The 27,751-nt window shown below is 40.9% G+C and overlaps 1 protein-coding gene across 5 annotated transcripts in view; it reads right to left on the reverse strand.

Annotated features, from left to right (window-relative positions):
* Positions 1 to 2,895: 2,895 nt before the first annotated feature.
* PRKAG2 (protein kinase AMP-activated non-catalytic subunit gamma 2) overlaps positions 2,896 to 27,751 on the reverse strand; it is a 190,402-nt gene continuing 165,546 nt past the window's right edge. For all 5 annotated transcript variants that reach the window (XM_081038101.1, XM_081038100.1, XM_081038102.1 and 2 more), the window contains 10 exons: positions 22,928 to 23,009; positions 21,795 to 21,853; positions 19,141 to 19,186; positions 17,456 to 17,510; positions 16,292 to 16,418; positions 13,389 to 13,554; positions 13,067 to 13,104; positions 11,846 to 11,992; positions 6,551 to 6,644; positions 2,896 to 4,044 (listed from right to left, as the gene is read on the reverse strand). In XM_081038101.1, the coding sequence (XP_080894227.1) occupies positions 4,013 to 4,044; positions 6,551 to 6,644; positions 11,846 to 11,992; positions 13,067 to 13,104; positions 13,389 to 13,554; positions 16,292 to 16,418; positions 17,456 to 17,510; positions 19,141 to 19,186; positions 21,795 to 21,853; positions 22,928 to 23,009 (846 nt within the window). In that variant the 3' untranslated portion in view covers positions 2,896 to 4,012. The remainder of the gene's footprint in view (positions 4,045 to 6,550; positions 6,645 to 11,845; positions 11,993 to 13,066; positions 13,105 to 13,388; positions 13,555 to 16,291; positions 16,419 to 17,455; positions 17,511 to 19,140; positions 19,187 to 21,794; positions 21,854 to 22,927; positions 23,010 to 27,751) is intronic.

Here is a 27,751-nt window from a genome sequence, read left to right on the forward strand (position 1 = left end):
CTCCTGTCACCATATATTTGACCTCCTTTACTTTCTTCGTCCTCCCTGCACCCCGTTAACCCTCTGGAAACCACCATACTGTTGGTCTGTATCTATGAGCCTGTTTTCTCGTTTGTTTGTATTTTGTTGTTGTTATTGTTCATTTGTTGCTTTCTGTTTTATATCCCACCTGAGTGAAATCATTCGGTTTTTGTCCTTTTTTGACTTACTTCATTTAGCATGATACTTTCAAGATCCACCCATGTTGTTGCAAATGGCAATATTTCATCTTTTTATGGCTGAATAGTATTCCATTGTGTATACGTACCATATCTTTATCGACTCATCCATCAAAGCACACTTAGGTTTTCATGTCTTTGCTAGTGTAAATAATGCTGCAATGATCATGGAAGTACAGATTATCTTTACGAATAAATGTTTTAAAATTTTTTGGGTAGATACCCAGAAGAGGAATTGCTGGGTCATGTGGTAGCTTAACTTTTGAGGAACTTCCATACTGTTTTCCATAGAGGCTGTACCAGTTTACGTTCCCACCAGCAGTGTACCAAGGTTCCCTTTTCTCCACATCCTCTCCCACACTTGTCATTTCTTGTCTTATTGATAATAGCATTCTGGCAGGTGTGAGGTGGTATCCTATTGTGGTTTTGATTTGCATTTCCCTAATAGCTGGTGAAGTTGAGTATCTTTCCACTATCTGTTGGCCGTTTGTATGTCCTCTTGGGAAAAGTGTCTCTTCAGGTCCTCTGCCCATTTTTTACCTGGATTTTTTTTTGTTGTCGAGTTGCATGAGTTCTTTACATATTTTGGATATTAGCCCCTTATCGGAGATATTATTTGAAAATATCTTCTCCCATCCTTTTTTCCCATGTCTTTTTTGTTTTATTGATGGTTTCTTTTGCTGTGCAGCTTTTGAATTTGATGTAATCCCATTCATTTATTTTTGCTTTTATTTCCCTGGCCTTTGGGGTCAAGTTCACAAAAACCCCTCGGAGACCAAGGTCCATAAGTTTAGTGCCCATGTTTTCTTCTATGTATCCTATTGTTTTGGGTTTTACATTCAAGTCTTCAATCCATTTTTGAGTTAATTTTTGTGTATGGTGTCAGTCTAGTTTCATTATTTTCATGTGGTTTTCCAGTTTTTCCAACACCATTTATTGAAGAGACTTTCCTTTCTTGATTGTATGTTTTTGGCCCCTTTGTTGAAAATTAGTTGCCCATATATGTGTGGGTTTATTTCTGGGATCTTAATTCTGTTCCATCTGTCTGTGTATTTTTCTGCCAATACCATACTGTTTTGATTACTGTAGCTTTGTAGTACCATGTTTCCCAGAAAATAAGACCAGGTCTTATATTAATTTTTGCTCCAAAAGACGCATTAGGGCTTATGTTCAGGGGATGTCATCCTGAAAAATCATGGTAGGGCTTATTTTCTGGTTAGGTCTTATTTTTTGGTAAACAAGGTATAGTTTGAAGTCAGAGTGTGAGACCTCTGGCTTTGTTCTTTTTTTTTCAGGATTACTTTGCTATTCAGGGTCTTTTGTGGTACCATACAAATCTGAGGATTGTTGTACTATTTCTGTGAGAAATGCCATTGTGATTTTGATAAGGATTACATAAAATCTGTATATTGCTTTAGGTAATATAGGTATTTTAATGTTAATTCTTCCAATCCATGAACATGGAATATCTTTCCTTTTGTGTCTTCTTCAATTTCTTTCAACAATGTCTTGTAGTTTTCAGTGTACAGGTCTTCCATCTCCTTTGTTAAGTTTATTGAGGTATTTATTCTTTTGTTGTTAATTATAAGTGGGATTGTTTTGATTTCTCTGATATTTGTTAGTATATAATTTTTAGTTTTGTATATAAATTTTGCACCCTGCAACTTACTGTATTCATTGTTTCTAAAAGTTCTTTTGGTGGAGTCTGTAGGGGTTCTATATATATAATCACGTCATCTGCAAATAGTTAACAGTGAAACAGGAGAATTTTGGGAATAAGCTTTGTGCCCTGGGTTAGCAATGGATTACCTGATAGCACTTAGCAATCCATACATTCAGCGCTGAAGTATTCCACCCCGATTAGGAGTGTAGGTTCATCTCGGTGTTTGCTGAGATGTAGATGTAACTTGCCAGCTAATATTAAATAAAGGTCGTTAGGTTAATACAGTCTTTAGACATGAATTAAATTATGTCTGTAACTTAACAAGAGGGGGCCAAAAAAGTGTATACACATTTTAAGAAAGGAAAACTGTATTAAAATTGTAATACTCAATATACACTGATAACAAAAGATGGATACAAGTCACGTCTGACTTCTGCAATGACAAGAGGTGCTCAGAGTGGTTCCCATCAGCGTCCAGACACTTCTGATTATGGTGAACTACTGCTTGAGCAACGCTGACCAAAGTGTCCCCTTGGAGACATTTTTATTGGCACCCTCAGTGTGCGTGTGTGTATACATATACATACATACATATATATGTGTACATATATGTGTGTGTGTGTATATATACATATGTGTATATACACACACACACACACACACACACACACACATATATATATGCTGTGTCATATTTGACCTAATAAGAATTGAAAAAATTGACATCTAAGCACAGGAAATCTACATGGCAATTTTTAATGAAATATGTTCTGTTTAATAGAAAATTTAGTAATCAAATCATTAAGGTTTTTTTCTGATAATGGAGCAAAGGATATGAGAATTCATGTTCTCCTTTATTTGGGGAGAAATATCTAAGTGTTATTTCTCATATATATCTCATATATATATATATTTCTCATATATATTTCTCAGATATTCCTCATGAAACTGCATGAGGAATTTTAATATATGCTGAAATGCATGGTATTTTAAAGAACTTCTTTAACAAAATGGTAGACAGTAAGATTTATTTTAATTTTTCAATCTGAAAAAACAAACAAACCCCAAAACAAAAAAACAAACTATACTCATATATACAGTGTCAGCATTTTCAGAGCACTTACATTAGGAAACATTGTTTCTCTTCAACTGTATGACAATACTGTATATGCCACAATAAGATTTAGACAAACGATTGCATCAGCAGTCATACAGACACCATGAGTTTACATTTCAGTACACAAGAAAAAAATAGACATCTTCCCGGCACTTTGTTTCCTCAAACCGCTGCCTGTTCCCAGTCCAGCAGAGCGGGCTTCCACACATGCTTTTAGAAACTTCAGCTTTGAAATCCCAACAGCGGCTATTTTAGAAGTCACATCCTTTCCAGATCCAAACTTAAATAATGAAAAATTTGCCATTTAAAAATAACAACCAATGGTTTATTAATGGGCATGGTGACATTTACCCACCAAAAGATGTGTAAAAAAATTGCATGAAAGTAAAAATAAATAAAGCTGTTGTAAAGCAGTCTCGTTTACACGACAGTTCAGAACACTTAGACATAAAACTGTCATTAAAGTTTTAAAAAGTAATTATTTATCTTCAAATTACAGCTGTTCAACGAATCTAATGAAAACAAACTGATTTGGTAAAGGTTCAAAGACATTCACACGCGAGCTCAGTGTCCGTTCACACAAGTCCACGCTCCCGCTGCGATGGGCAGTAGTGATGACATAGCGCTGAGTTCTGACATAAGGCACTAGATCTGAATATGCCACACACTCGCCTTATGTCACGTTACCTGTTACATACCAGTGAATTCTTTGAAATGAAAAATGATCAAACATTTCAGGATACAGTGCACTTAAATGACATACAGCATTCGAAAACTTTCAGACAAAGGTCTGAAAAACAGTCTTTTAATGCAAGTCCGAATCTTCACACACATACAGTCTTTCCTTTTTTTATGCTTAGTTTCCACATCACTGGAAGAAACACCCATCACTAAACCCTGATATACATTCTTAGCCATTTTCCTCTCTTCTGTTGTGGTCAGTGTTCAGGAGGCAAAGCGTGACCCAGAATCTTTGTTCAAGTTCTTCTACAAGGGCTTGTCCATTCACAGCCGTCATTCCGTTTCCGGCTCCTTTTGTTTGGCACCTGGCAGAGGGAAAACGAAAAGTTTCAGAGCACCATAAAACTCGGCTGCACGCCCTCCCTGACAGCAGCAGTGCTTCTCCACCTCGGCGGTTTCTACATACCTGGCAGTGCCTCAGTAGGACGCTCCAGAGGCTGGTGGGGATGGAGAGGTGGGCTCCAAGCTCCCCAGCCACTGCTACCATGACTGCAGCATGCTTTTAATCTGTGTTATATACTGTAATTCTAAATACGCAGGATTTAATTTGGGAAAGAGAAGGGTTCTGCTAAAATATTTTAAAAGAAATGTATTCACGTTTCAGTGAAGGTGTAAAGTATTCCCATTGCACATACTTGTAAAAGTGTAAAAAGAAGCATCAGAACGTGTTTCAGGATAATTGCATGTAACACCTACTCCTATCTGGCTAGGATATTTTAAGATGGGCTGGTAGGGACTGCTACCATTTTTCTCATCGCAGCAGCTTCTGTCCTATTTCTCATCAGATACCAGAAGACACAGACTTTTGAAAAAAGGGGCTAAAAAAAGGGACTACAAAATTGTCGCTGCCACCATCACTGCTTACGTACTGGTTGCATGTGTAGACATTCAGGTTCATTTGGACAGTGTGAGTACCTGGCCGGGCTCTCCAGGCTGGACCCCCTGCTTGATGCTCGTCCCAGGCCAGCTCTGTGCCCAGTGCAGTCAGAAGGAGCTGCTGATGGGACGTGCACTCCCTGCGTTCCAAGAGAGCTTTCCTAGTGTTCACTAGTTACCCAGTCATTCGGAGCACGGAGCACTTTCCCAAACCAAGAGCGTTTCGCACACGGTGTTACCCTATCTTTATGACATCATGTCCGGTAACAGGGACTTCAGGTGCTCGCGGCGCAACAGGTTCCTCCCTGCCAAGGGGCACTGATGACTGATTTGCTGAAATACCAAATCTGGATGGAAGTTTCAACTCCTCCAGCCCAACGTTCTTATGGTTTGCAACACGAAGGCACCGCGAGGCCAGAGAACTTGTGCACTGAGTCTGCAATGCACAGAGCATCCTGGGGGCAAGGACAGACGAGCTGAAGTTAGCCCGACCCCACTGGGCAAACTGTGCCTTGGCCCAGGGCCAGCGTCCGGAAAAGGGGTGTCATTTCCTGAAGGTGCCAGATTAGGTGCCCGCGGGGGTGAGTCTGCCCAGAGAGCAGGCCTCTTCCTAACGTGCCTGGTTGGCTGTAAATGTGATCCCTCCTGGTTGCTCCTGCTGGACGCTGCTGTGAGGTCGGCCACTGTCAATGCGCGTCCACGGTCAATGCCTGTAGCACCCCTGGACAGACATAAGCAACCTGGCCATTCTTCTGCTCAGAGGTGTTTGGATGAGGCCCCGTGTATGGCTGTGAACAACCTGACATTCACCTCGGCATTTTATAACATTTCGTCATTCTAAAGATGACATGTGTTTCAAGTTCTCTAATATCTGAAGTTTTAAAGTGGCTGCAGCAGGGCCATGTGTAGTTTCTGATTCAGGAGATGTGGGGTGGGCCCCTCAATGTCCATTTCTAACGGGTCCTGGCTGCCGCGGCTGCTTTGGCTCCACTGCAGGCAGGCCGTTCGTGTTCTCAGCTAATGGGATGCTTTCTCACCGGAGACGGGGCTTCCTTAGGTTACAGGTCGATATTAAAACTACTCTTAGCTGGTCTGATTTCTGAACGTGAGAAAATCAATCCCGTCGTGCACGCACACTTTAATGCTTAACTCCAGAGTGCACATCACTCACTCTCCCCTCACCGCCTCCCATCTGGGCCTCGGTCTTGGCTGTGGTCTGCGTCCCAAGGCTGCATTGTTTGTTCTTAATGGGGGTGGGGAGGAGAGGGGAAAGGAGAAAGGAAGGGAGGGCCGGTAGTTTTAGGACCCCTTCAGCCCAGCCCACTATTAACCGTGTGACACCGAAACCCCAACTCCACCCTCCCCAAGTCCCCTTCTCCCTGCTGTGCTCCTTGACTGTGACCTGAGGGCGCGCTCAGAGTGAATCTGGCAAAAAATGAGGTCAGCCATCACTGTTTGGTAGTTAATGTAATTTCCATATACTATCAATGAAAAAAATTTGTGTTTAGGTCTTTTGTTTTGTATCCTTAAAACACTAGAAAGCTTATTTTCTTTTTAAAGGGTAGATGAAGATTTCAATAGTTAGAACCCAAAGAATTTCCCTCCTGTTTTCCAGTTAGTCCTAAAAATATAGCAAAACCGAAGAGATCTTAGCTTTTTAATGGAAAAGGTTACGATGAACACAACAGTGAATCCTCGATTGTCAGGACACTGATATGACGCTAAGTCAGAATACTTCCCATAAACTTTTCTCTCTCACCCCATAGAAGAGGAGAACTTTAAAACCACAAAGAAAATGCAAATGGTTCACAGAGGATACCCAGAAAGCCAGGACTTGCAGGTGGGAAGTGGAGAAACAGCCGCGTGCTGTGCTCTGCAGTCCTAACTCGAGGTGGTGAAGGTGAGAAGGTGAAAGTCAGAAGCTGGCGACCCTACCTGGGGGTGTGAGGATCAGAGCTTGCAAGATATCGGACAGGGAAATAATACCCACGATACTGTCTGCTTCATTTACCACCACCAGCCGATGGACCTGCAAACGAGAGAAAAGTGGGCCATGTGAGAAAGTTTACATAAAAAGTTTTGCAACGCATATTAGAAAAAATTCCCTTTCATATACTATAGAATGAATCCATCCACAAATGAGAGAAAGTCACAGCGTAAAGAACACTATAAAGGTCTTGGCTCTAATGTTGAAACAATGATGATTTGCTCGACTACTTTTAAGAAAAACTAGCCAGCCCTGTCCTGGTGAGTTTTCGAGTTTCAAATACTAGTATATGAAAGACACAACTCAAAACATGAAGTACAATGTAGATATAATATTCTCTTAAACAGTTTTAAATTCTTAAAAAGTATCCATTTCTGATAAGTATCAGATACTGTTTTACATGGGAAAGAAGGTCAAATGAGCACTGAAACTAAGTAATAGGTTACTGCCCTTACAATGTTTTTTATTTTTTAATCCTGTCTTTTCTCTATGAAGTTCTCTATTAAGTTATATGTTAATAACAATATTCAAAGGAGAAATGAACCATCATAAAGTGAAATGGATTATATTCACATCTCTTTTTTTACTCGAAAGTCTTTTATAAATGAGTGGATGTTTTGAGGTATTACTATACCAAAGTATCCTAAAGCAGGACAAGAATGAGAAAGCAGCACGCTTCACGGATTTAAAACTTTAGAACTTGCTTCCAGTCAATTACCTCGGAGGGCAAACACAATGGAGGGCATAGGAAGGAGATGGAAAGAAGGGGAAATGGTTTTTATGTTTTTTGTTTTTTTTCCACCGTGTACCCCACCCTTCTCCCCTTCGGCGACCATCATCAGCTTGTTCTCTATGAACCTGTTTCTGTTTAGTTTATTCATTTGTGTGTGTTTTTTTTTAGATTCCACATGTGAGTAAAATCATACAGTATTTGTGTTTCTGATTTATTTTACTTAGTGTAATAGGTCCATCTGTGTTTAGCAAATGGCAAGATTTCAATTTTTTAATTGCTGAATAATATTCCATTGTATACACGTATACATCTTTACCCATTCATCTATCGATGGACACTTAGGTTGCTTCCATATCTTGGCTATTGTAAATAATGCTGCAACGAACATGGGAGTGCACGTATCTTTCCAAATTATTAGTGTTTTGGATTAAGATAAATACCCAGATGTGGAATTGCTGGTTCACAAGGTAGTTCTATTTTGAATTTTTTTGAGGACCCTCCATATGGTTTTCCATAGTGGCTGCACCAATTTGCAATCCCACCAACAATGTATGAGGGTTCCCTTTTCTCCACATCCTCACCTACACTTGTTGATTTTTTTGACGATGGCTATTCTGACAGGTGTGAGATGATATCTCATTGTAGTTTTATTTGCATTTCTCTAATGATTAGTGACGAACATCTTTTCATATGTCTATTGGCCATCTGTACGTCCTCTGAAGAAATGTCTATTTAGGTCCTCTGCCCATTTTTTAATTGCATTGTTTTTACAGTGTTAAGTTGTACGAGTTCTTTATAAATGTTGCATATTAACCTGTTGTTGGATGTGTTATTGGCCAATAGCTTCTCCCATTCAGGTTGTCCATTCATTTTGTTGATGGTTTCCTTTGCTGTGCAGAAGCTTTTTAGTTTGATGTGGTCCTACTTCTTTTTTCTTTTGGCAATTGCCTTGCCGAAGCAGATGTATCAAAAAAAAAAAAAAAAAAAGACCACTAAGACCAATGTCAAAGAGTTTACTGCCAATGATTTCGCCTAGAAGTTTCATGGTTCCCGGTCTTACAATTAAGTCCTTAACCTTTGTAGTAGGTTTTATATGTCTCAATTGCTCTATTTACTATTTGCCTATACATGTGAGATATTTTTCCTTTCTGATGTTGTCTTATTTCTGGTTATGGACTTTCCTTTTCTGCTTAAAAAAGACCCTTTACTATTTCTTGTAATGGTGATAAACTCCTGTAGTTTTTGCTTGTCCAAGCAAACTATCTTTTTCAATTCTGAATGATAACCTTGCCAGGTAAATTATTCTGGGTTGTACGTTGCTTTCTTTCATCACTTTAAAGATGCCCTATCTCTCCCTTCTGCCCTCTGAAGTTGCCGCTGATAAATCAGCTGATAGCCTTATGGGGTTTCCTTTGTCATGTAACCAGTTGTTTTCTTCTTGCTGCCTTAAAAACTGTCTTTTTGTTTTGAACTTTTGCCATTTTAATTACAGTATGTAAAAGTGTGGGTCTCTGGGTTCATCTTATTTGGAAAACTGTGCTTTCTGGACCTGGATGTCTGCTTCCTTTCCTAGGTTAAGAAAGTTTTCAGCCATTATTTCTTCAAATCAAGTTTCTGTACCTTTCTCTTTCTTCTTCTGGGATCCCAGCAATGTGAATGTTTATATGCTTGATGTTGTGCCACAGACTCCTTAAATTATCCTAATTTTTTAAAATTCTGTTTTTCCTTTTGCTGTTCTGATTGCTTGACGTCCACTAGTCTGTCTTCCAGGTCCCTGATCATTCTTCTGTATTAGATGGTCTGCTGCTGAGTTCAGTATGTTTTTCATTTCACTTATTGTATTCTTCAGATCTGCTTAGTTCTTTACTGCACTAAGTCTTTGTTGAAGTTCTTCCCTGAGTTCTTCTATTCCTCCCTGAGCATTCTTATGACTTATAGCGGTTTCTTTGAATTCTTTACCACGCAAATGATTTATCTCCATTTCTTTAGGGTATTTTTTTTTTCCCCTGGGGATTTTTCTTCTTTCCTCATTTAAGACATTCTGTCTTTTCATTTTGTTTGACTTTGTTTATATAAATTAGACAAAATAGCTCTCTCTCAGTCTTAAAAAAGTGGCCCTGTGTAGAAGCAACCTCTGTGTAGGCTGTGTGTGCCCAGTGACTCTGGCAAGCTGGTTGGAGCCAGGTGGGCAGTTCTATTAATTTTTTTGAGGAACCTCCATGTTGTTTTCCATAGTGGCTACATCAATTTATACCTGGGGCGCTGGCCTGCCAGGCTGGAGCAGTGCTGGGCAGGGAGACCAGGTGTGTGTGGTGATGCCCTGTTGATCCTGCTTGCTCCCTTTCTTCGGAGCCAAAATGGGCTCTGGGCAGTGTGGCTGGGAACGTGCTGCAATGACCTTGCAGACAGGCCAAAGCTCCCGACAGGGCTCCTGCCTGTCCTGTTGAGGTGAGGGGACGTGATCAGTGGTGCTCACTGGCACTTTGGGAGAGCTCCTGCAGTGTCCCCGCCTTCTCCATTCAGTCCCTTTCCCTCATTTGCTGCTCAGAAGCTGTTCAGTCAGCCCTCAGCTGTCACTCAGGAGTAACTGCTCTATGTACAGGAATGTATTTCGGTGTGCTGGTGGGAGGGACAAGTTCAGCGTCCCCTTACACGCCGCCATCTTGGACCTCTCTGTGTTTTCTCTGGAGTGATACCGTGCTGAGGCTGCTTTTGACATCATCGCTTGCTTTAGGTTAAAAAAAATCACTTTGTCATCTTTTTCATGACAATCAACATACATCTCTAAAAAGACTGGGTTCTTCAATAATCCTGTGACATAACAATTACTTATCAACTATAATTATAAATTAAAATGACAGTGTACATCTAGAACAGAGCATGCTTTAGAATCTATAAGAGACACATTTTGTTATTAAATTTTGAACTACTGAAGGTCAAGGAAAAACCCTTTCATCTGGAGAATTAATTACCAGACAGAGATGACTACCAAAAATATTTTCTTGTCATCTGTTGCTGAGTCTAAATTTTGTGAATGTTCCTTGTCTGCGGTTATCTAAAAGCTTGTGTGACATTTATGCCATATAAACAAACTGAATCACAGCTGATACTCCATACCCTTCTCCTAGCAAGATACATAGAAGCTAAAAACTGGTCTTTGTCGCCCAGTGAGGAGTCATCTGGTGAAAGAAATTATTTTAATGAGGAAAAACATCAAGATGCATAACTTGAGAAAACTGTTCAATTCCATCTTTATTTTCCTCAATAACCCATTTCATATTACAATGAAATTTCTATTGTTCACCAGATGAACTGACCAGCCAGTTCCTTTTCCTTCTACGTGACAGGAATACAAGCTCACACAAGCGCTTAACAACACGGAGGAACTTTGGCACCATCAGAACTCCGTCACCCAGAAAACAGCTGCTGGGAACAGAGTGGTGCGTATCTTTCTAGCCTATTTTCTATGTATATGCATGTATATTAACACCCAGAGATGCTAGTGAAACACATTGAAAGCTGTGACAGCTGATGCCGGGGGAATCACCTCAGAAGAGGATGGGGCAGGGAGGGACTCTAACACACATGGTAAACAGGGGGGGTTTCTATCATGACGGCGCCTGACTCAACATACTACTACACATATAACGTTCAGAAAGCAAGTTACGGTTGCCTGTTATTGCCCTGAAAAATAAGCAGGTGCTTTTCTCCTTGGACTGTATTCTTGCATTTATAATAAGCATAAAGCAGACTCATCATTATGAATTGACTTTGCCTATTAGTTGTTGCTCCAGAAGGAACATAGTTGTATCCTTTAGTACCGTCGAGTGACGAGCAGGATAATATCCCTCTCCCTGTCTAATGAGAAAGGAAAACAATGACTTGGGGAATGGGTATACTGAATTGGCTATGCTATACAATTATCTCATGCATGTTTTATTTAAAGTGTTAGGAAAAGTATACTAAAAAATCCGACAGGCAGTAAGTGTAACAGGACACGAGTGCCGAGGTTCAGTAGACGAAGTTACTAGACATTTACTATCCGTCCAAATCAGGAGAGAGAGAGGTTCTGAACGTTAACCTCATAGATACCCTAGCAGGCCCTCACGCTCTTGGGCCTTTTGTTTCCTCAAGTATGTATTGTTTAAACCACGAATGTATTTTCACCAGTTTATTTGATTCAACTATGACAGCAGGACTTAGGAATTCAATTCCGTTCAGCGATCAATTACAGATGACCTACTATGTGCCAAGTGATGCACCAGGTTCTGGAACAGGGAAACTGCACCTGCCACTGACCTTGAAGGCGGCCCCAGGGGCCGTCCCTGTGATTCAAAATTCCTGAGGCACCACCCCTAGTTTGCACTTGCTGCAGTACAGCGGGGGTGTGTGTGGGGGGGCAGGGGTGTGGGGGAGCGGGGGTGTGTGTGGGGGGGCAGGGGTGTGGGGGAGCGGGGGTGTGTGGGGGGCAGGGGCGTGGGGGAGCGGGGCTCTGGTACAGCCATCTTACCTCAGCTCTTACTATTCGATCCACAATGGTCTCCAGTATGTCCAGCTTACTGCACTTCACGACACCCTCGAAATACTGTGAACGGTGCTGAAGCGCCTGCGTCACCGTGATATCTAGGTTATTGTATGTTTTTTCAGCAGCAAGGTTCTGTAATAAAGTAACAGAATCAATTACATATCCTTTCATTTCCATTCATGTTAATGACCAAAATTCGTAAGTTTAAAGCAACCTGATTTTTAAGCACATTAATATTTATCTTAATTTAGTACCACCATCCCAGCTTTATAACATGCCATTATCTTATCAATAATGATTAAAGCTTACAAGGTGTACCCAATCATGAAGCAGCCTTGCTAAGTTCTGGCTGCGTGTGCTGTCAAAGATGCCCCCATTCTTACCCTACAAGGCTCTATACCTGAACGAATCAAGTCTTTTGAGCGGCGGACTAACTAACACAGGGTGAGAAGTGCCATGGGGCTGGGGAACCTGCATCCGCGGACTCCCCCTAGGAGCCCCTCCGGTTCTGACGCATCTACTTAGCAGGTCCCACTCAACCAAATTCCAATAAGCCAGGTGTTTTGTTTTTTTGGTTTTTTTGGGGTGTCTATTATGTTAAGCAGAATAGGATGAAACAAAAGGGTTTGAGACAGCTACAAAAGAATACTTCATGCAGGAGTTCATACTATGGCAAAAAATGATGTGCACATGGGGGCTATCAGAGTTTCAGCTCCCTTTCTTAGAAATAATGTAGAACTCTAAGGAAGTGCATTTAAAATGAATGGGGAAAAAAGCATCGAGAGGGAAGATATAGCACCAAAATTAACCTAGTAGATTTAAACCAGGGATTAAAAACTAGGACTTTGCATAATTCTATTTAATACATTTTCTGTCTTCTCTAGAACAGTTGTTCCCAATCATCAAACAATGGGAGGTATGTGACCAGTATCTACAAGTTCACGTATGCACCAAACACATGCCTGTTAGTGGAATAAATAATGTCTCCTACATAGAAATAGGACTGTTTAAATATAAACCGCTACTAATCTATAATTCATCACTAAACCAATGAATATTAAAGGTACAGTTATCTATGGGAGCCTATAAGATCCTCATACTCGAAAGAGCTAGAAATCATTCAATTAGAAAAAAGCACAAAAACAGATTATTTAACATTTTAAAGGCATTCTAGATGACAGGTTTAACAAAATCAAAAATACTTACAATTACATCAAATTTGGAATAAATATCTACAACTTTTCCTAAAAATGAAAATACATGTTAGGATAATGTTTTAGAAACAAAAAACACTTAAAATCAATCTTAGCTAGGAAATCACTAGGAATTACATAAGCTTGTCTATTTTTAAATAGACATGCAATCATATCTTAATGGAAAATGAGAAAATAAGCCGGTTTACAATTCTTATTATCCTGAGTGCTCCTTGGTGCTGAGCTCATTCCCCGCCTCTCCCCCCTTCCCCCCCACGTATCTCATGTGCTAGGTCATTTAGCAGTAACTACCCTGTTTATGGCCAAACACAGACCTGACTCGTCCACAACAGGCAAGGCGGACACTCGTCTTTCCACAAACACGTTCAGGGCTTTAATGATGGGCGTGTCCGGGTGGATGAAGGCAATGTTGTGGTAGGTCCCGATACCAAGTACATCCAGGTTCTGCTTCATGAAGGCAGGCTTTGGCATGTCAGACATCTAAATGGGAGGACGGACACACAAGCTCTAGAGCCCACATGGACCTGTCCCTGTGCATATGTCCACACTTGAATGAAAAGCTATGCGCAACACATTAATGTCAGTCTTTCCTAATGATCTACCTGGAAGTCTGAATTAATATGAAAACGTTACACGTAAGAATTGTCTTTTGTTCAAACCATTTATGTGTCCTACATTTCACTACTTAGTAAAATGTTGCAAAGGTCTAACACTGTATGTAACGTTTTCCCCTTCTCTTCACCTACTGAAAAAGAGGGCAGAAGGGTACAACATATCTATTTGGCAATTAAGACCCAGAAGCCACCGAGAAGCCTTTATTCTTAATTATTCATGCTAAATCCCTGGTTTTGTGGTCATCATTAGGCAGTATTTTTTAAGAAGCCACACATTTCCAACCCAAGTGTGTGATGGTGGCCGTCTGAGCTACTAATAGTCCTCACACCATCCCACCTCCACATCCTGAATTCTCCTTTGGAGGACTCCAATTTTTGTCTACTCGGAATAAAGGACAAGTCAACTGAACAATTAAAAAAACCTTTAAAAGTTAACTTTTTCCCCCCCACAGGCTGTTTTAAAGGAGGAGGGATAAGGCAGAAGAGAGACATCTAGGATCATGTTTGACTAAAACAAAATAAGGTCTATGGTTTCAAAAATCCACCTTTTATAAAGGGTACAGTTGATTCCATCCTCCTGGTGTACCTTATAATTATCAGGAAAAGATGAACAATTAGAAGAAACAAAATGTTCAAGTCAAAGAGTTCATCAACATTCAAATCATGAGACTCCTAGAAATTTAGAGAAAAAAAAGAGACCTATTAGGTCATCGGGGCCATCTGGGTGCTGGATAACCCGTTCCAATCCATACTGTACACTTAGGCCAACTGTCACATGTCTCCAAGGGTAATGCTACTTTTTCTCAGAAAATGATTTCACAATCCAGTAAAAATCAGGTTGAAATTTCTTAAAAATTCTGTGTTTTTATCTGAAAACCTCTAGCTGAATATTCTAATAGCACGATTCTAACTACCATGTTGGCCCAAATATAAGACAGTACCGGCAGAAGCCACCTCCCGGATGTTTTATAGAAGAGAAAATCACCAAAGGCCTGTCTCAAACTGTCTCTCCTCTTCTGCAGCAGCGCGGTGTGGAAATGGGCTGGAACCCAACCACTCAGCATCTGGGAGACTCGGGGTGCATTTAGCCCTCTGAGCCAGGCGCCCCTGCACAGAGGAGCTAACACGCCACCTGGCAGGGTTGCTGGCTCACACGCGGCACCACCACCACCAGCAGCAGTGACGTGGCAGTTACTCAACTTCGCTTCGTCTCATCACTTATAAAATGGATTAATAAAAATACCTCCCTGAGAGGGTGGTGGTGAGAATTACATTTATTGTGAAGTCTTAGGACAGTGCTTGACTTATTGTAAAATGCTCAATAGTACTGAGAGCTCTAGTGATTAATATTATTTTACAGTGATTACTCTAAGACCCCTTAACTGCGTTAAGAGCCCACCCCTGCCCCTGGCATTAAACCTCAATACCATGGCAACTGCATTTGTAGCCCGTAACAGACCAAGTGCCTGTGCGTGACAGATGTGAAGTCTGACCAACAATATCGATACGTCCCTAATTCTCCTTCCCTAGACTGTCCCTTTACCAAACTTCACGCTGTTCTATAAATTACTCTTCTCCTTCCTATCTTCTTTCTTAGCATTTACTTATTCATGAAGAGTATTATTTTTACACATTGACTATTACAATATAGGACTGTTTGATGGACAGGTGATTGCTCCCAGTAACTAAGCCCTCTGAGCGTCTGTCCAGCAGAAGTGGCAGTGCTCTAGGGTGAGGAGCTGTAGCTGCTTGCGTCACCAGAATGCCAGTCTATTTCTTTATTTGAAGCTGTGCAGAAGGAAATGGGAAGTAATTGGATGTCGACTTTTCATGTCTATTAAATTGTATTTTTTACAAAAGACTCTTCAAATGATCTCTTCTCAACCATGAATGAAGTCTCCTACTCGTCCTAGTTGACCAATTACTTATAACTTCAAATTGAGTGCATGCAATTAAAAGGGAAGAAAAGATAAAGCCCTCTTGTAAACAGTCTGGTCCTTCCTTTAACACAAGGCCAACCAAAGAGGGTCTAAACTTTGGATGATTATGAAGCCATCTCATTTCAAATGCAGTTGAGACAACCTACAGAAAACATAGCCCTAATTTGGATCAACATGATAGTAGTCTCTCGCCAAAATTTTATTTGCTTTGGGTTTTCCTCTTACTGCTGCAGTTAATAAGAAGTTAACTCTGAGGACAGTACTTTTTGAATACGTGTTTCCAAAACCATGATACCAATAAAGCATCATGAGGAATTTGCTATAAATATTGGGCTCAATGTATCTTGTATAGCAGTTCCTTAATTAGACTGACTTGCAAATTGCTTTATTTCCCCTATTTTAGGTGATAAAAGATTCCAATTTAAATTGAGAATGCCAAGTGTTTTTTATTACTTTGATACTGGCACTGAAAGGTGATTGCTTTTTAATTGGAATCCACTCTGAGAATGTACAATTCAAATAGTAAGTCGAGAAACTGAAGTTTAGAAGTAGAGACCCAAAACTAATCATTTCTTCTACTACCGAGGGAAACAGGAACCAATTTACATGAAGTAAATTAAAGTAGATACAACCGTGTATTTACAAACACTGACTACTACTTACAAAAAGCTGGAGGAACTTGAGGATTCTTTTGTGGGTAAGTATGTAAAGTGCATTCCCACTGAGCGGGTCAATAACTGGCAATCTGTGGATTTTATTTTTAATCAACGAGTACACAGCGTCGAAGAGGCTGCAGGAAAAGCCATTAAAGTTGTTAGGAGGCTGTAGAGAAAAACGAGACAACTCTGGACCACCCCTGCTTTAAAAGCATTTTCAGTGTTTTTATGTTACAATAATAACGGTTGGTTGACTTAAAACAGTGTTTTGGAAAAGTTTTAATCGGAGAGCTCAGTAAATTTTTCTGAATTTCTTTTTCACCATCTACGTTAATGAATCTCACATACAAGTGTGAGCTGCAAACTTTTGGCAGTTTTTTAGTAGCGCGTTTAATGTTTTTAGTTGAGAAATGAGAGAAGCTACTATCCCCGGGGGGAAAGCTAGCCTTGTGGTGGGCTGGCCGCTGATGGCACAGCCTGCTGCTGCCTCCCTACTCGGCCAGCTCACTTCCAGGCACTCTGGCCTCTCCTGTGACTGCCAACCAGGCGGCATGGTGAGTGTATCTGTCTGCTGGGACTTGGAGATAAAATAGTAAAAATCAGGATTTCACTTTTCTCGCTAGTGCTCTAGAGTTTTAAGAACGCTTTCATACAATTCTGGAAATGTACCAGAGTCTTTCAGAAAGCTTGGATCAAAATGTATGGAGTCTAGAAGAACAAAATGTATGGCTACTGAGAGGGCAGCCCATCCTTTTGACTGCCTCTGGACCAGTGTCTAACAGAGACTGATCTTTCTACTTCAGTGTATGTCAGAACCACTGGGGGAGTTGTTTTACTGCACATTCCCGGGCACTGTCCTCCAAAGACTGATTTAACAGGTTGGGGGAAGAGCCAGGAATCTGCAGTATTAACAAGCTCCCTGGATGCTTTCTGCTGCAAGGGGTCTGGGTCTCAAAGCTGCTCAGTACGACCATCGTCCTAATCCATTATCCATCCTTTGCCCCAAGAATGGCTGTGATTTCTATTGTCTCTAGATTTATCAAGTTTAATATTTGGAATCAAGGAGGCTGGCTCTTATCTATATTAAAAAAAAATCAATCAAACATGGTAACAAGGGAAATGAACCTGAATGAATGAATGTTTTCAAAACAGAAAAACTTTACAAGTTTACCTTGCATCTGGAGATATATTCACTAAAGGCTTAAATGTTTCTTGTAAATAAAGCTCTGTATTTATAGAAAGAAAATATGCAATTAGTAACACATTTACTGTTTGCAGTTATTACATAAATTATAATACCCTTCAAGTTATTGATAATTAAAAGGATTAAAAACCCAAATCAAATTTAATATACTGAAAACTACTGTTATAGTTATGGCTATTTTAAACAACTACCAAACTGTTTTCAGGATGTTGCCTCTGTGGAAAAATGAAATATTTAGAAACAGTATGACAAGAGATGTAAAAATCAGAAGAAGAATGAAGAAATCTGATTTTAAAAAAGCAATACCAGCAGAGGTCACTACGATTCTACCAAGTTACCATCACCTTCAAGAGAAGAAGTCTTTATAAAATCCTTTAAAAACAATTTTTGTAAGTTAAACAATAAAACAAAACTTGTAACAGACTTTGTTCTTTAGTTTTATTTTACCAAACTAATGCTCAAAATCTACTGCATCTTGAGGAATCTTTCTAGTATGTGGAAATTATCTTTGTAAAGATCAACTATAATTGCTGAGGTTTCTGGTGTGCTGACCTTATTATTACTACCCAACAGCCATGCAATGTCAAAATGTAAATATTTAATCCACTGTTACTTGTACAGTAGAATCTGACCAGAAGTATCTGTCTGGGTATTAAGTTATATGTTCACTTCATAAAAGGCAGTGCTAAGATATGGACCCCATGTCAACTTACTATGTTTAGGAATCAATAAAGCCATCAAACCATATGAAATTGAAAGAGCCCTGGTCTTTTAGGGAATTCTAACCGATGTTCAGAGTTCGCAGCCAGCCACAAAGGTTGCTCATCATACCAAGCAGATTATGGGAGGTACAAAGCTAAATTTCAATTTTAAATTCAAAATTTGCCTTCAGTTGGTCCCTCCATTTCTAGCCAGGCTTTTCCCTGAACACCTACGCAGGCTCCCGCCTCAGTGCTTCTCATCTCGCGCTTGTATCTGTGCCTTCCTGCTGACGAGTCCTCGGTCCCCTCTCTACCAGCATGACGGGTCTCATTAAGACAGAACAATTTCACAATCGTGAAATCAGAATTTGAAAACTGGCTCCATTTCAGAAGAGGGTGTTATGATTGTAAAGGGTACACTTCAGGGTTACAAACAAAAGAAAGCTACTTTGAAGTTCTTTTCATATTATCTGATGCAAATCATTTAGTTTAGGATTCACTTGTCCTATGTGTCTCCATGATTTGTAAAGAAATAATTATTAAGTTTACGTAAGAACAGATCTTTGCCTTTGTCAATCTTAGACATTGCTTTGGTGTGTTTTCTATACAAAGGCACATTTTGAGGGAGTAATACTTAGTAGTGAATGGTGGCTTGCGGGGGGGAGGGCCCCGGCAGAGCCCTGGGTGCTGCTTAGCTTACTCATCGTCTCATTCCCAGCCTTAGTATAAAGACTTGTTACAGCTTCTCTATACATTCCTATTAAACAGAGAGGACAGATACTATGTACAGTAGTATGGCATGCTATCAAAACTAAGATAAAAATAAGTGTTTTAATTAATGTAGTTTATCATTAAGCAGAGAAAAGGATCTGTGATATTAAAACATTTTAACACACTAAGTAGAACTTTTTCTCTTCTATTGAAAGATTTTAAATACCCAACAGTACTTACCCCTCCATGTTTCAATTTTATGTTCCTCTAATTCATAAATCTGTACCTGAAGATAAGAAAAATCCTCATTTACAAATGTTAATACAACATAAGAAATTATTTCATAACTACTGCTGAGTCCCATAATTCAGCAGATGGAAACAATCAAGGTAATTCAGAAATATTGGCAATATAAACAAAATACCTTTCAAGATAAATGTTTTATAAATTTAAGACATCATAAACCAGTATAATATTGTATTTTCATTAATTTGAAAATTTCTGATACACTTAAATTTTAAAACACACACGGACATACACACTCATTCCTTCTTTCTGAGGATACGGGAGGTTGGTAGCATCTCTAATTTTAAAAGGGCCATTGGTTAGATCATGGGCTAAAATTAAGTTGTCGGATCACTTGGTGTCTGGACCATATGTATCACCCAGTCTTTACAGAGGTAGAAAGGGAAAAATGCCTGGGAGGTTAGATGGCCTGGTGTCATACAAAGCCACTTTGGCGCCTTCAGCCGTTTCAAATCTCAACACCCGCCTTACCGCTTCTTAGTTGCTATTGACAAATTACGTAACCTCTCTGAATCTGTGTCCCTCCCTAAATGACTGGATCAAAAGGCCCTCCAACTTCAGCTTCTGTGAGGACACATGAGACAACGTGCCTGCTACTCAACACCCCGGAGCTCGCCACCACCCCTTCTGCAGCCTCCCACTCCCAACTCCGCTTTTAAAAAACTGACGCCGCCGTACACCTGCATTATAGGGAGCCTTGTGGGTGGGGGTTTCCTGCAATAAGCAAGCCTGGCCTCCTGAAGCTTCAAGGAGCCAGTCACGAAGAACCCCCGAGTGCCTGATTCCATTTACGTGAGACGTCCAGAACAGGCAAATATATACACATAGACAGGGATTGGTGGGTGCCTGTGGCTGGAGGGGATGGGGCGTAGGGGGTGTGGGGTTTCTTTTAGGGACAGTGAGAATGTTCTACAATTGACTGTGGTGATAGCGGCATAAGTGGGTGACTATAAAAAAGACAATGAATTGTACACTTTAAATGGGTGAAAAAAAGGGTATATGAATTCTATCTGAATAAAACTTAAAAAAACAAAACCTCGAAAGGATCCAGCTGATTTGCAAGCAGATTAACTGCCTGCCCAAACTCCAATACTCTTTAATGGAAGACAGTACAGAAATTCAGCTACGCAACAGTGACAATGTCCAGCATCCATTAGAAATTATTAGATTTGTAAGAAGCAGGAAAACGTAACCTATAAACTGGAGAAAAAAATCAGTCCATATAATCAGGCCCAGAATCAAAACACAATCAATTGTGTTTTTATATACTAATGATAAATATTTAGAAAATGAAATAAGCTATAGCTTTCACAATAGCATTTTTCTGTTCATAATCAGAAAATGAAGTGAAACGTGGAGAAAAAAACATGTATCCTCAAGTATTAAGAAAAATCAGACTGCATGTTAAAACACAACTGCATTTTAGAAATTTTGATTTAGTGAACTATCGCTGACATTTGTCATGTGGGGTTTAGCTGCATTTTATCAAAACCTAACCACTTAACAATCATACTCTGTGCTAATTTTGCTAGTCCAAAGCAGAGCTATGACCATTATAAGGAAAACCAGTATTCACCTGCATTGGTAGTATTTAAGACATCAGATATTTCACGTGGAATAAATATGGAATACTTACAAGGTCTTTGGTAAAATTTCCCTTTAAGAGTGTGATGTATGAAGAAACTCGTTTTATGAAGGAATTTAATTACTGGGCAATATTGGCCATTACATGTAAAAACAGTAGTAACTGGATTGTCTTTTAGCTTTTAGATACCCAAGAGTACTAGTTAAAGAAACAAAATATACAACTCTCTCCTTCCCCTACTTTTGGCAAAAAACCCACAACAAACTGCTCCCCTCCCCAAAGTAAAAAGCAAAACCCAAAACCAAACAAGCTGGTGGAATGATGAAAATCAGAGTTGTTAGATAAAGACCACATATGGTTTTCAAACTACACTCTTCTAAAACAGTTGGACCAGGGAGATCTGCCACTAAAATTAGCCCATAGCAGTCTTTTTTTCAACTGGTAGAAAAATGTCAAAACTGAATTTCTTCACTTTTAATTTCTTACTTCTTTAAAACCACACTGCACTCCCATCAACAGGCCCATGACATAGCCCGGTGGCATTCTCAACTCAAATAGTGAGGGCGTCAGTGGTGACAGCCACCTGGGCAAGAGAGGTGTGAGGGGCCACCTTCATCCACGGGTCTGGGCCGCATCGCAATGCTACAACATGCCCACAACGCTGTTCAAGACCCTACACTCAGCGAAACTGACAGGGCCTCCAGGCAATAAACAAGCACACAGATTTCCACTAACCTGAGAGCTCCTGAAGGCTGAATAATGAAGCTAGTGCCTTTTATTTTTCCTGAAACTACCTTCTTTAAGCTTCAAACATACTATGATTTACACAGACGTTCCCTGCACATTCCATAGACTGGGAAAAATCAACCACCAGCACTTCCACCCCGCTACCAAAAAAACAAACAAACACAACATCTTAAAATGTACACACACATACACAAACCCTGTGCACACACAGAAATACACAGCTCCAATCAGTGACATAAGGATTTCTGGCACTTACCATGGGTGATTTATAGTATCTATGTAGTATATTTATGAAATCTGTAATTGTTAGCATTCCTGGAACAAAGAATTATGTGTTAAATAGGAAACTATGAAAACATAAAAGAAAGATTTCAAAAGACAGGCAAACCTGGAGTATTTACTAGAAAAGCTTTGAAAGCATATGTATCAAGCACTGTGTAATATAGTGTTTAACACTATTAATCTGTTAATTATCTACACCCAACTAAGATAACACAAATTTAGCTGAAATTAAACCTGATAGTAAGGGGAACTAATCACATTTGGCAATTTAATGAGAGAAAATTTAATGATCGTCATACAACATCACCAAAGACCTACACGTAAATAATTTAAAATACTTTAAAATAAGATGAAGTATTCCAGAAGCTCTAGAGGCACGACCCTCCTCGGGGCACTTGGACTGTTTCCTGAGAAGTATTCTACTAACAGTGGTTTTACCAGTTGCTGTGTGCTAAGTGCCGTCTACATGCTAGATGCCAGGAATACACAGATAAAGAAGACATGAACCTTTCCCTGTGGAAAAGGGGGGGGGCAGCCACTGTAATGGGGGGGCAGCCACATGCTGGTAATTTCACAGTCACGTGACGCACAGTGACAGATGACATCCATTGTCTGCTATGACTTAGAAGGTGAGAAACCATTATGGAGTTTAGATCTTGTAAGTCACAGGATGTTTTTAACAGTCATAACGATTTAGCAAAGGTTATCTGTCACATTTACACCAGATTTTTTGCCTGTCAAGAGGTGTTCACCTACGGGGAAGCAGGGACGGACCACAGGTGGGTGTGTAAACGTGAGCAAAGGGGGTCGACAGACACATGTCTGACCACAGCCTCCCCCTCGGGCCCTGTTCCCTGGGCACAGGAACCTTCAGAGACAATAAGGTGCTGAAGCAAAAGAAACTCAATAAATAAACAGAAAAAAGAAAAGTACGTATTTTTAAGTTTACTAGTGGGCCTACCTTACCTGGATATAGAAGGAAGCATGTTCTTTAATTTGGAAACTTGTTTACTAGGCTGAGTTCCAACTGCACTGATTAAAATACCTTAGGCTTCCTGCTTTGAAGGCTTCCCTTTTTAGGTTTTTGTCTGGGGCCACACTGCTTACCTACAAAACTCTGCTTTTTACTCTCCCACAGAGGCGCGGCTCGAACACCATTGGCTACTAAGGCAAAGAAAGCCTTTTTAACCTGAAGACAAATGAGAGAAACAACATATATTTTTAAAGTCCTTGAGTCAGGGGGAAAAAATACTTTCAACTAAAATATTCAGCCAAATCTAATCAGTCAACTTCAACGTTCAGTTTTCTAAGGTTGATAACCTAAAAATAACTGAATTTATTAACATTAGCAAAAATGCTTTTGTATTATATTTAAAGGCATATAAGGATTGCAGATTACTTTTTGAAACTGAAATACAATTAACTTCATTTTTTTTCTTATTGTATCTAAAGAGTCTTGTATAGAGACTTTCTGTAGTAATTAGAACCATACAAAAGAATTAAACTTCAGAGCTTAATTTCTCCTATATGTGGTTATTAGTTCATTTGAAAACACTGAAGTTCTAGCAAATGACTTGAAATGAAAATGTCTTTTTCGTATGTTCAATAACAAAACAAACAAGCATGCTTTCTCATTTCCCCGAGGCTGAGAAAGAAAAGTTATGAAAGATGTAACAAACTTGTACTTTTATATCTTTTAGAGACAAAGATTCCCTCCGTGCCTGTTACGGGTCGGGCGCTGTTCAGGGCATTTATACACAGTCACGCATTGAACCCCCATGACGAGCACCCACCCTCTGGGAGCCACGACAGGTGAAGAAGGCATCAGAGGTGAGGATTTATTGAAAGCCAAAAGCCCAGTGCGCAAATGATCCTCTAAACACAGAGAACGCATGAACACAGGGAAAAGGGTTCAATTTTATTAGTAGCCAAAGAAACGAAAATCAAAGCCATTAAATTTAAAGCACCGTTGGCAGCTGCTCAATAAGCCCGTATTTTTTAGTTATAGCACCTGATACAAGAGCCCTTGTAAAACCACTGGTGGCCCCGTCCATACTGTAAGGACAGTTTTTGAGCCACAGCTTATCTCAAGAACCATTAAAATATTCACACTGTTTGGGCACTTGCTTTCTCTCTGTTGAATTATTTACTCAGACTAAAAACCGAGGAGTAGGATTCCTGAATCAAAGATGTTCATTGTGGTATCACCTCTAATATTGAAAACTAGAAAAATATCTGCCCAACAAAAGAAAACTTGCTAAATATTGGTACATCAAGAGGAAAAAGTATCCTACCATATAATTATGAAGACTATGTTGAAGGGAAAAAAAACGTTTTATAGAAGTAAAAAACAGACTATAAAATTATATACTAGAATTATATAAAATATATGTTTAAATGGAAAAGATCAAAGAGCAATAAGCAAAAAATCTAAACTTCCAGTTTAAGGAGCTGGGACAGTGAAAGTGCAGTTCTTTAAATGTTTATAGTTTTCTCTTTAAGAAAGAAAATGATTCTTTTCTCACCCATTATATTCCAAAACCCCTGTTAATAATGAAAAGAAGTGAGAAAATTACAGGAACCTGAAGCTTCAAATGAGACGAGGGTTAGTAATTCAGAGCCTGTTTCTGTCTTTATTTAGAATGACTTATGCAGGCACCTGGTGGGGAAGGAGGGCCACTAATTATTTTCTGCCCTGTCTCAGCGCTGGCCTGAGCGCAGCAGGGAGTCTGTCTACAAGATGGGTGAACTAGCAGAGAAGTGGGAGGGAGAGGCGAGCAGAGCCAAGGACACCGGAGAGAAACAGTAACTACGTGGCACTGTACATTGATGACACAGTGTTTGAGCCACAGCTTGTGTCAAGAACTGCCAAAATATCCATACTCTTTGGGTAGCTCGATGGAATCCAGGGACGGCGTGCCCGTTCTGATGGGCTGCTACTATTACCTGGGTGCTGCTCCGGGAATCCGACTGTCGTCCTCAAAACCATGAGGACAGAATATGGGGGAGAAGTCACAAACAAACAGATTTTAAAACACATTAGCTTGTTTTGCTAAACTGGCTGGAATAGGAAGGGAGTATGGGCATCTTTTAGCAGAGAAAACCAGTATACAAATCAGTCATCAGGCTCATTCATGAAACTAAGTGACCAGACCTGTTGAAAAGCCCTTCCAGAGAGCTCTGAGTTTGGCCACGATGACAACTATGTAACTTGGACGAAACGTACAGATGGCTATTTGAAAGCACTGGAGTGTGTGGCAGAGGCAGGACTCAAAGAGCCGCAATTCTTGAGAGAAAGGCTATGAAGTGAGCTCCACAGCAATTGTGCCATTTTTCTGAGAGCATTCTCCAAATCATCGTCAAATAGGTGAGCTTCAACAGAAAATTGGAATCCATCAAAAAGGATCAACTACGTCCCAGGAAGGATAAACAGAAAGAAAACCACATCTACGCACATCGCAGACAAGATGCTAGAAATCAAAGGCAGAGAGAAAATCAGCCAGAGGAAAAGACATTAACGTTCAAAGGATCAAGAATCTGACTGAGGCCTCACCCACATCAGCTGGGGTTAATTTTCACATTCATGTGTAATGGCTGTTCTTTCAGACGCAGAAGAAAGGCCTGCCTCTCTACAGAGAGGCTCTGGCTGATCTCCACTAAAAGCTCCACAGCGTGTAATCGCTGCTGAGTTACTCAGTGAGGGTCAAGGCCACTGTAACCACAGCACAAAGGAAAGGAGCCTTGCTGTGTGCCAGGTACACAGGCAGGTGCACAGGCCGTCGTATGGACTTTAGAAACAGACTCCGCAGGCTGACTTCAGTTACTCTTGAGCAGAAATACACAGCCGGCACTGAACAGCTCGGTGGCAGGGAGCTAGTGAGGGACCCCCAAGAAGCAGTCCAACGGCGGAGAGAACAGTACGAATTTAAGGTGAAGGTGCATCACTTTGGCAAGAGATGGGAAGCAAGCAAACACTAAGACTACCCGGAGTGAAGTGAACCACCTCCTATTTCTTTTCGGCTTTTCCTGGGCTCAGGTTCTGACCCTCTCTGAGCCTCGACATTCTGAGTTACAAAATGGGTCGCACAGGTGACTGGGGGGCTTCACTGGGCTTGTGTGTGAAGACATTCGGCTTGGAATCAACACTGAGAGCCAAATAAAGGTAAATGCTTTAATTTTCCACGCTATGCTGACCCAACCAGAAGCAGACAGAAAGATTTACTGCTTTAACTTCACCCACACGCACCGCTGACATGCCCACACATCGTGGAGAGAGTCAGGATTCCACCCTTCAAATATCTAATGGAATATTCCACAGTGGACAAGATATACTCACACTCCTTAATGAAGAGTGTTTCAACCCCCCACTCCCCCCAGCTCAGTAACCTGCCCGCTGCTTTTGTGGTTTGGCTGCCCCTTCTTTGTGATAACGAAGCCTTTACTTGGCTTTCTTAACACCAGCGTGGAGTTACTTGAGGAACAATTTAAAACTGTAAGTAGAAAATCCTTCACAATTATTGAAGGCACAGGGTGTTAAACAATTAACCAGTAAACAGGAGAGAGAGAGGACTGGAATAGTCTGGTTCTAATCTGCAGGAGAAAACTTGGGGTCTCGGGTACAGCTGAATATTTCTTTTCAACTGATACACAATTGCTCAAACTGTTATCAGTTTTAAAATTCATCTCCGTTCTAGGTCAGTCCAAGATCAGGGTATCGGCAGGGTGGTTCCTTTTCTCTGGAAAAATCTGTTCCAGGCCTCTCGCCTCGCTGCTAGTGGTTGGCCGGCAATCTCTGGCATTTCCCGGCTTGTAGAAGCATCAAACTGATTTCTGCCTTCATTTTCACTTCATTCTCCCTAGATGCATGTTCTTGTGTCCGTATTTGCACCTGTGAGCTTCACCCCAGCACTACTGCTCTACCTGGCACCTGCTTCCTGCAGCAGCAGCTGAACCCAGCCTGTCATTTTCACATTATGTGCAGGATGAGCTCACCATCCTCACCTTCCAGAGACACGGCGCCAGCCAGAAGGCACCACAGGACCCCCTTACCTCCACAAGGCCTCACAGCAGTGGTTTTTCAACCTTAGAGTGTGTCAGAATCACTTGAAGGACTTGGGAAGATATGGATCACTCTGCTACATCCCGACTTTCTGATTTAGTGGGTCCGAGAGGGGCTGGATAATCTGCATTTCCTCCAAGTTCCAGGCTTATGTTGGAACTGCTGGTCCGGGAGCCACATTTCGAGAGCACCACCAAACGAAGAGAGGTCTGTATTTACCCTTGCAGTTACCCAGTTAACATTGTTTACGTTAATTCCCTGTGCCACGGCTGGTGCAGCTTCTGTTTCCTGACTGGCTCTCTGCTATGCAGAAAGTGGCACCAGGCAGGTGCTGGGAACAGAGAGTCTGGGCTGGGCTCACGTCCTTGGGCCTGAACACAGTGCACAGCCCTTGGTCGGCGGGGGATTGGATTCCCCAGGCCCCAGGCCAGCAGTGGTGTCAAGATGGACAAACATCACCTGTGACTGTGATACTGCACCCTAGGGATGCCCGGGTGCAGAAGGCTGCTGCCTCGGCCATCCTGGCAGGGGGAGGACCACAGGACTTGGTGTGGGCAAACTCTGCCAGTGCGCTGGGCTCGTACAGAGGGAACAAGAGGCTCCGGCAGACTCTGTGTCCATCAGAGAAGCTGAGGGCCCCGGGGCCGGTCCTGAAAAGCCCCGATCTTGTTGCTACAGGGCTGACGTTTCCAAAATCAGACAGAAAATGTACTGTGCAGACTGCAGACTTCACCAATGCTGACTTTCCAGCTTCCCCATGTGGCTGCCAGGCTAGCAAACCAAACACCATCAGTCATCCCTGGGAAGGGCAGACGCTGGGGGTCTGCCACCGCAGCCGAACAGTGCGTCTGGCCTGGGGCTGCAGATTACTG

The sequence above is a fragment of the Rhinolophus hipposideros genome (assembly GCF_964194185.1).
Source record: "Rhinolophus hipposideros genome assembly, chromosome: 25".
Lineage (NCBI taxonomy): Eukaryota > Metazoa > Chordata > Mammalia > Chiroptera > Rhinolophidae > Rhinolophus > Rhinolophus hipposideros.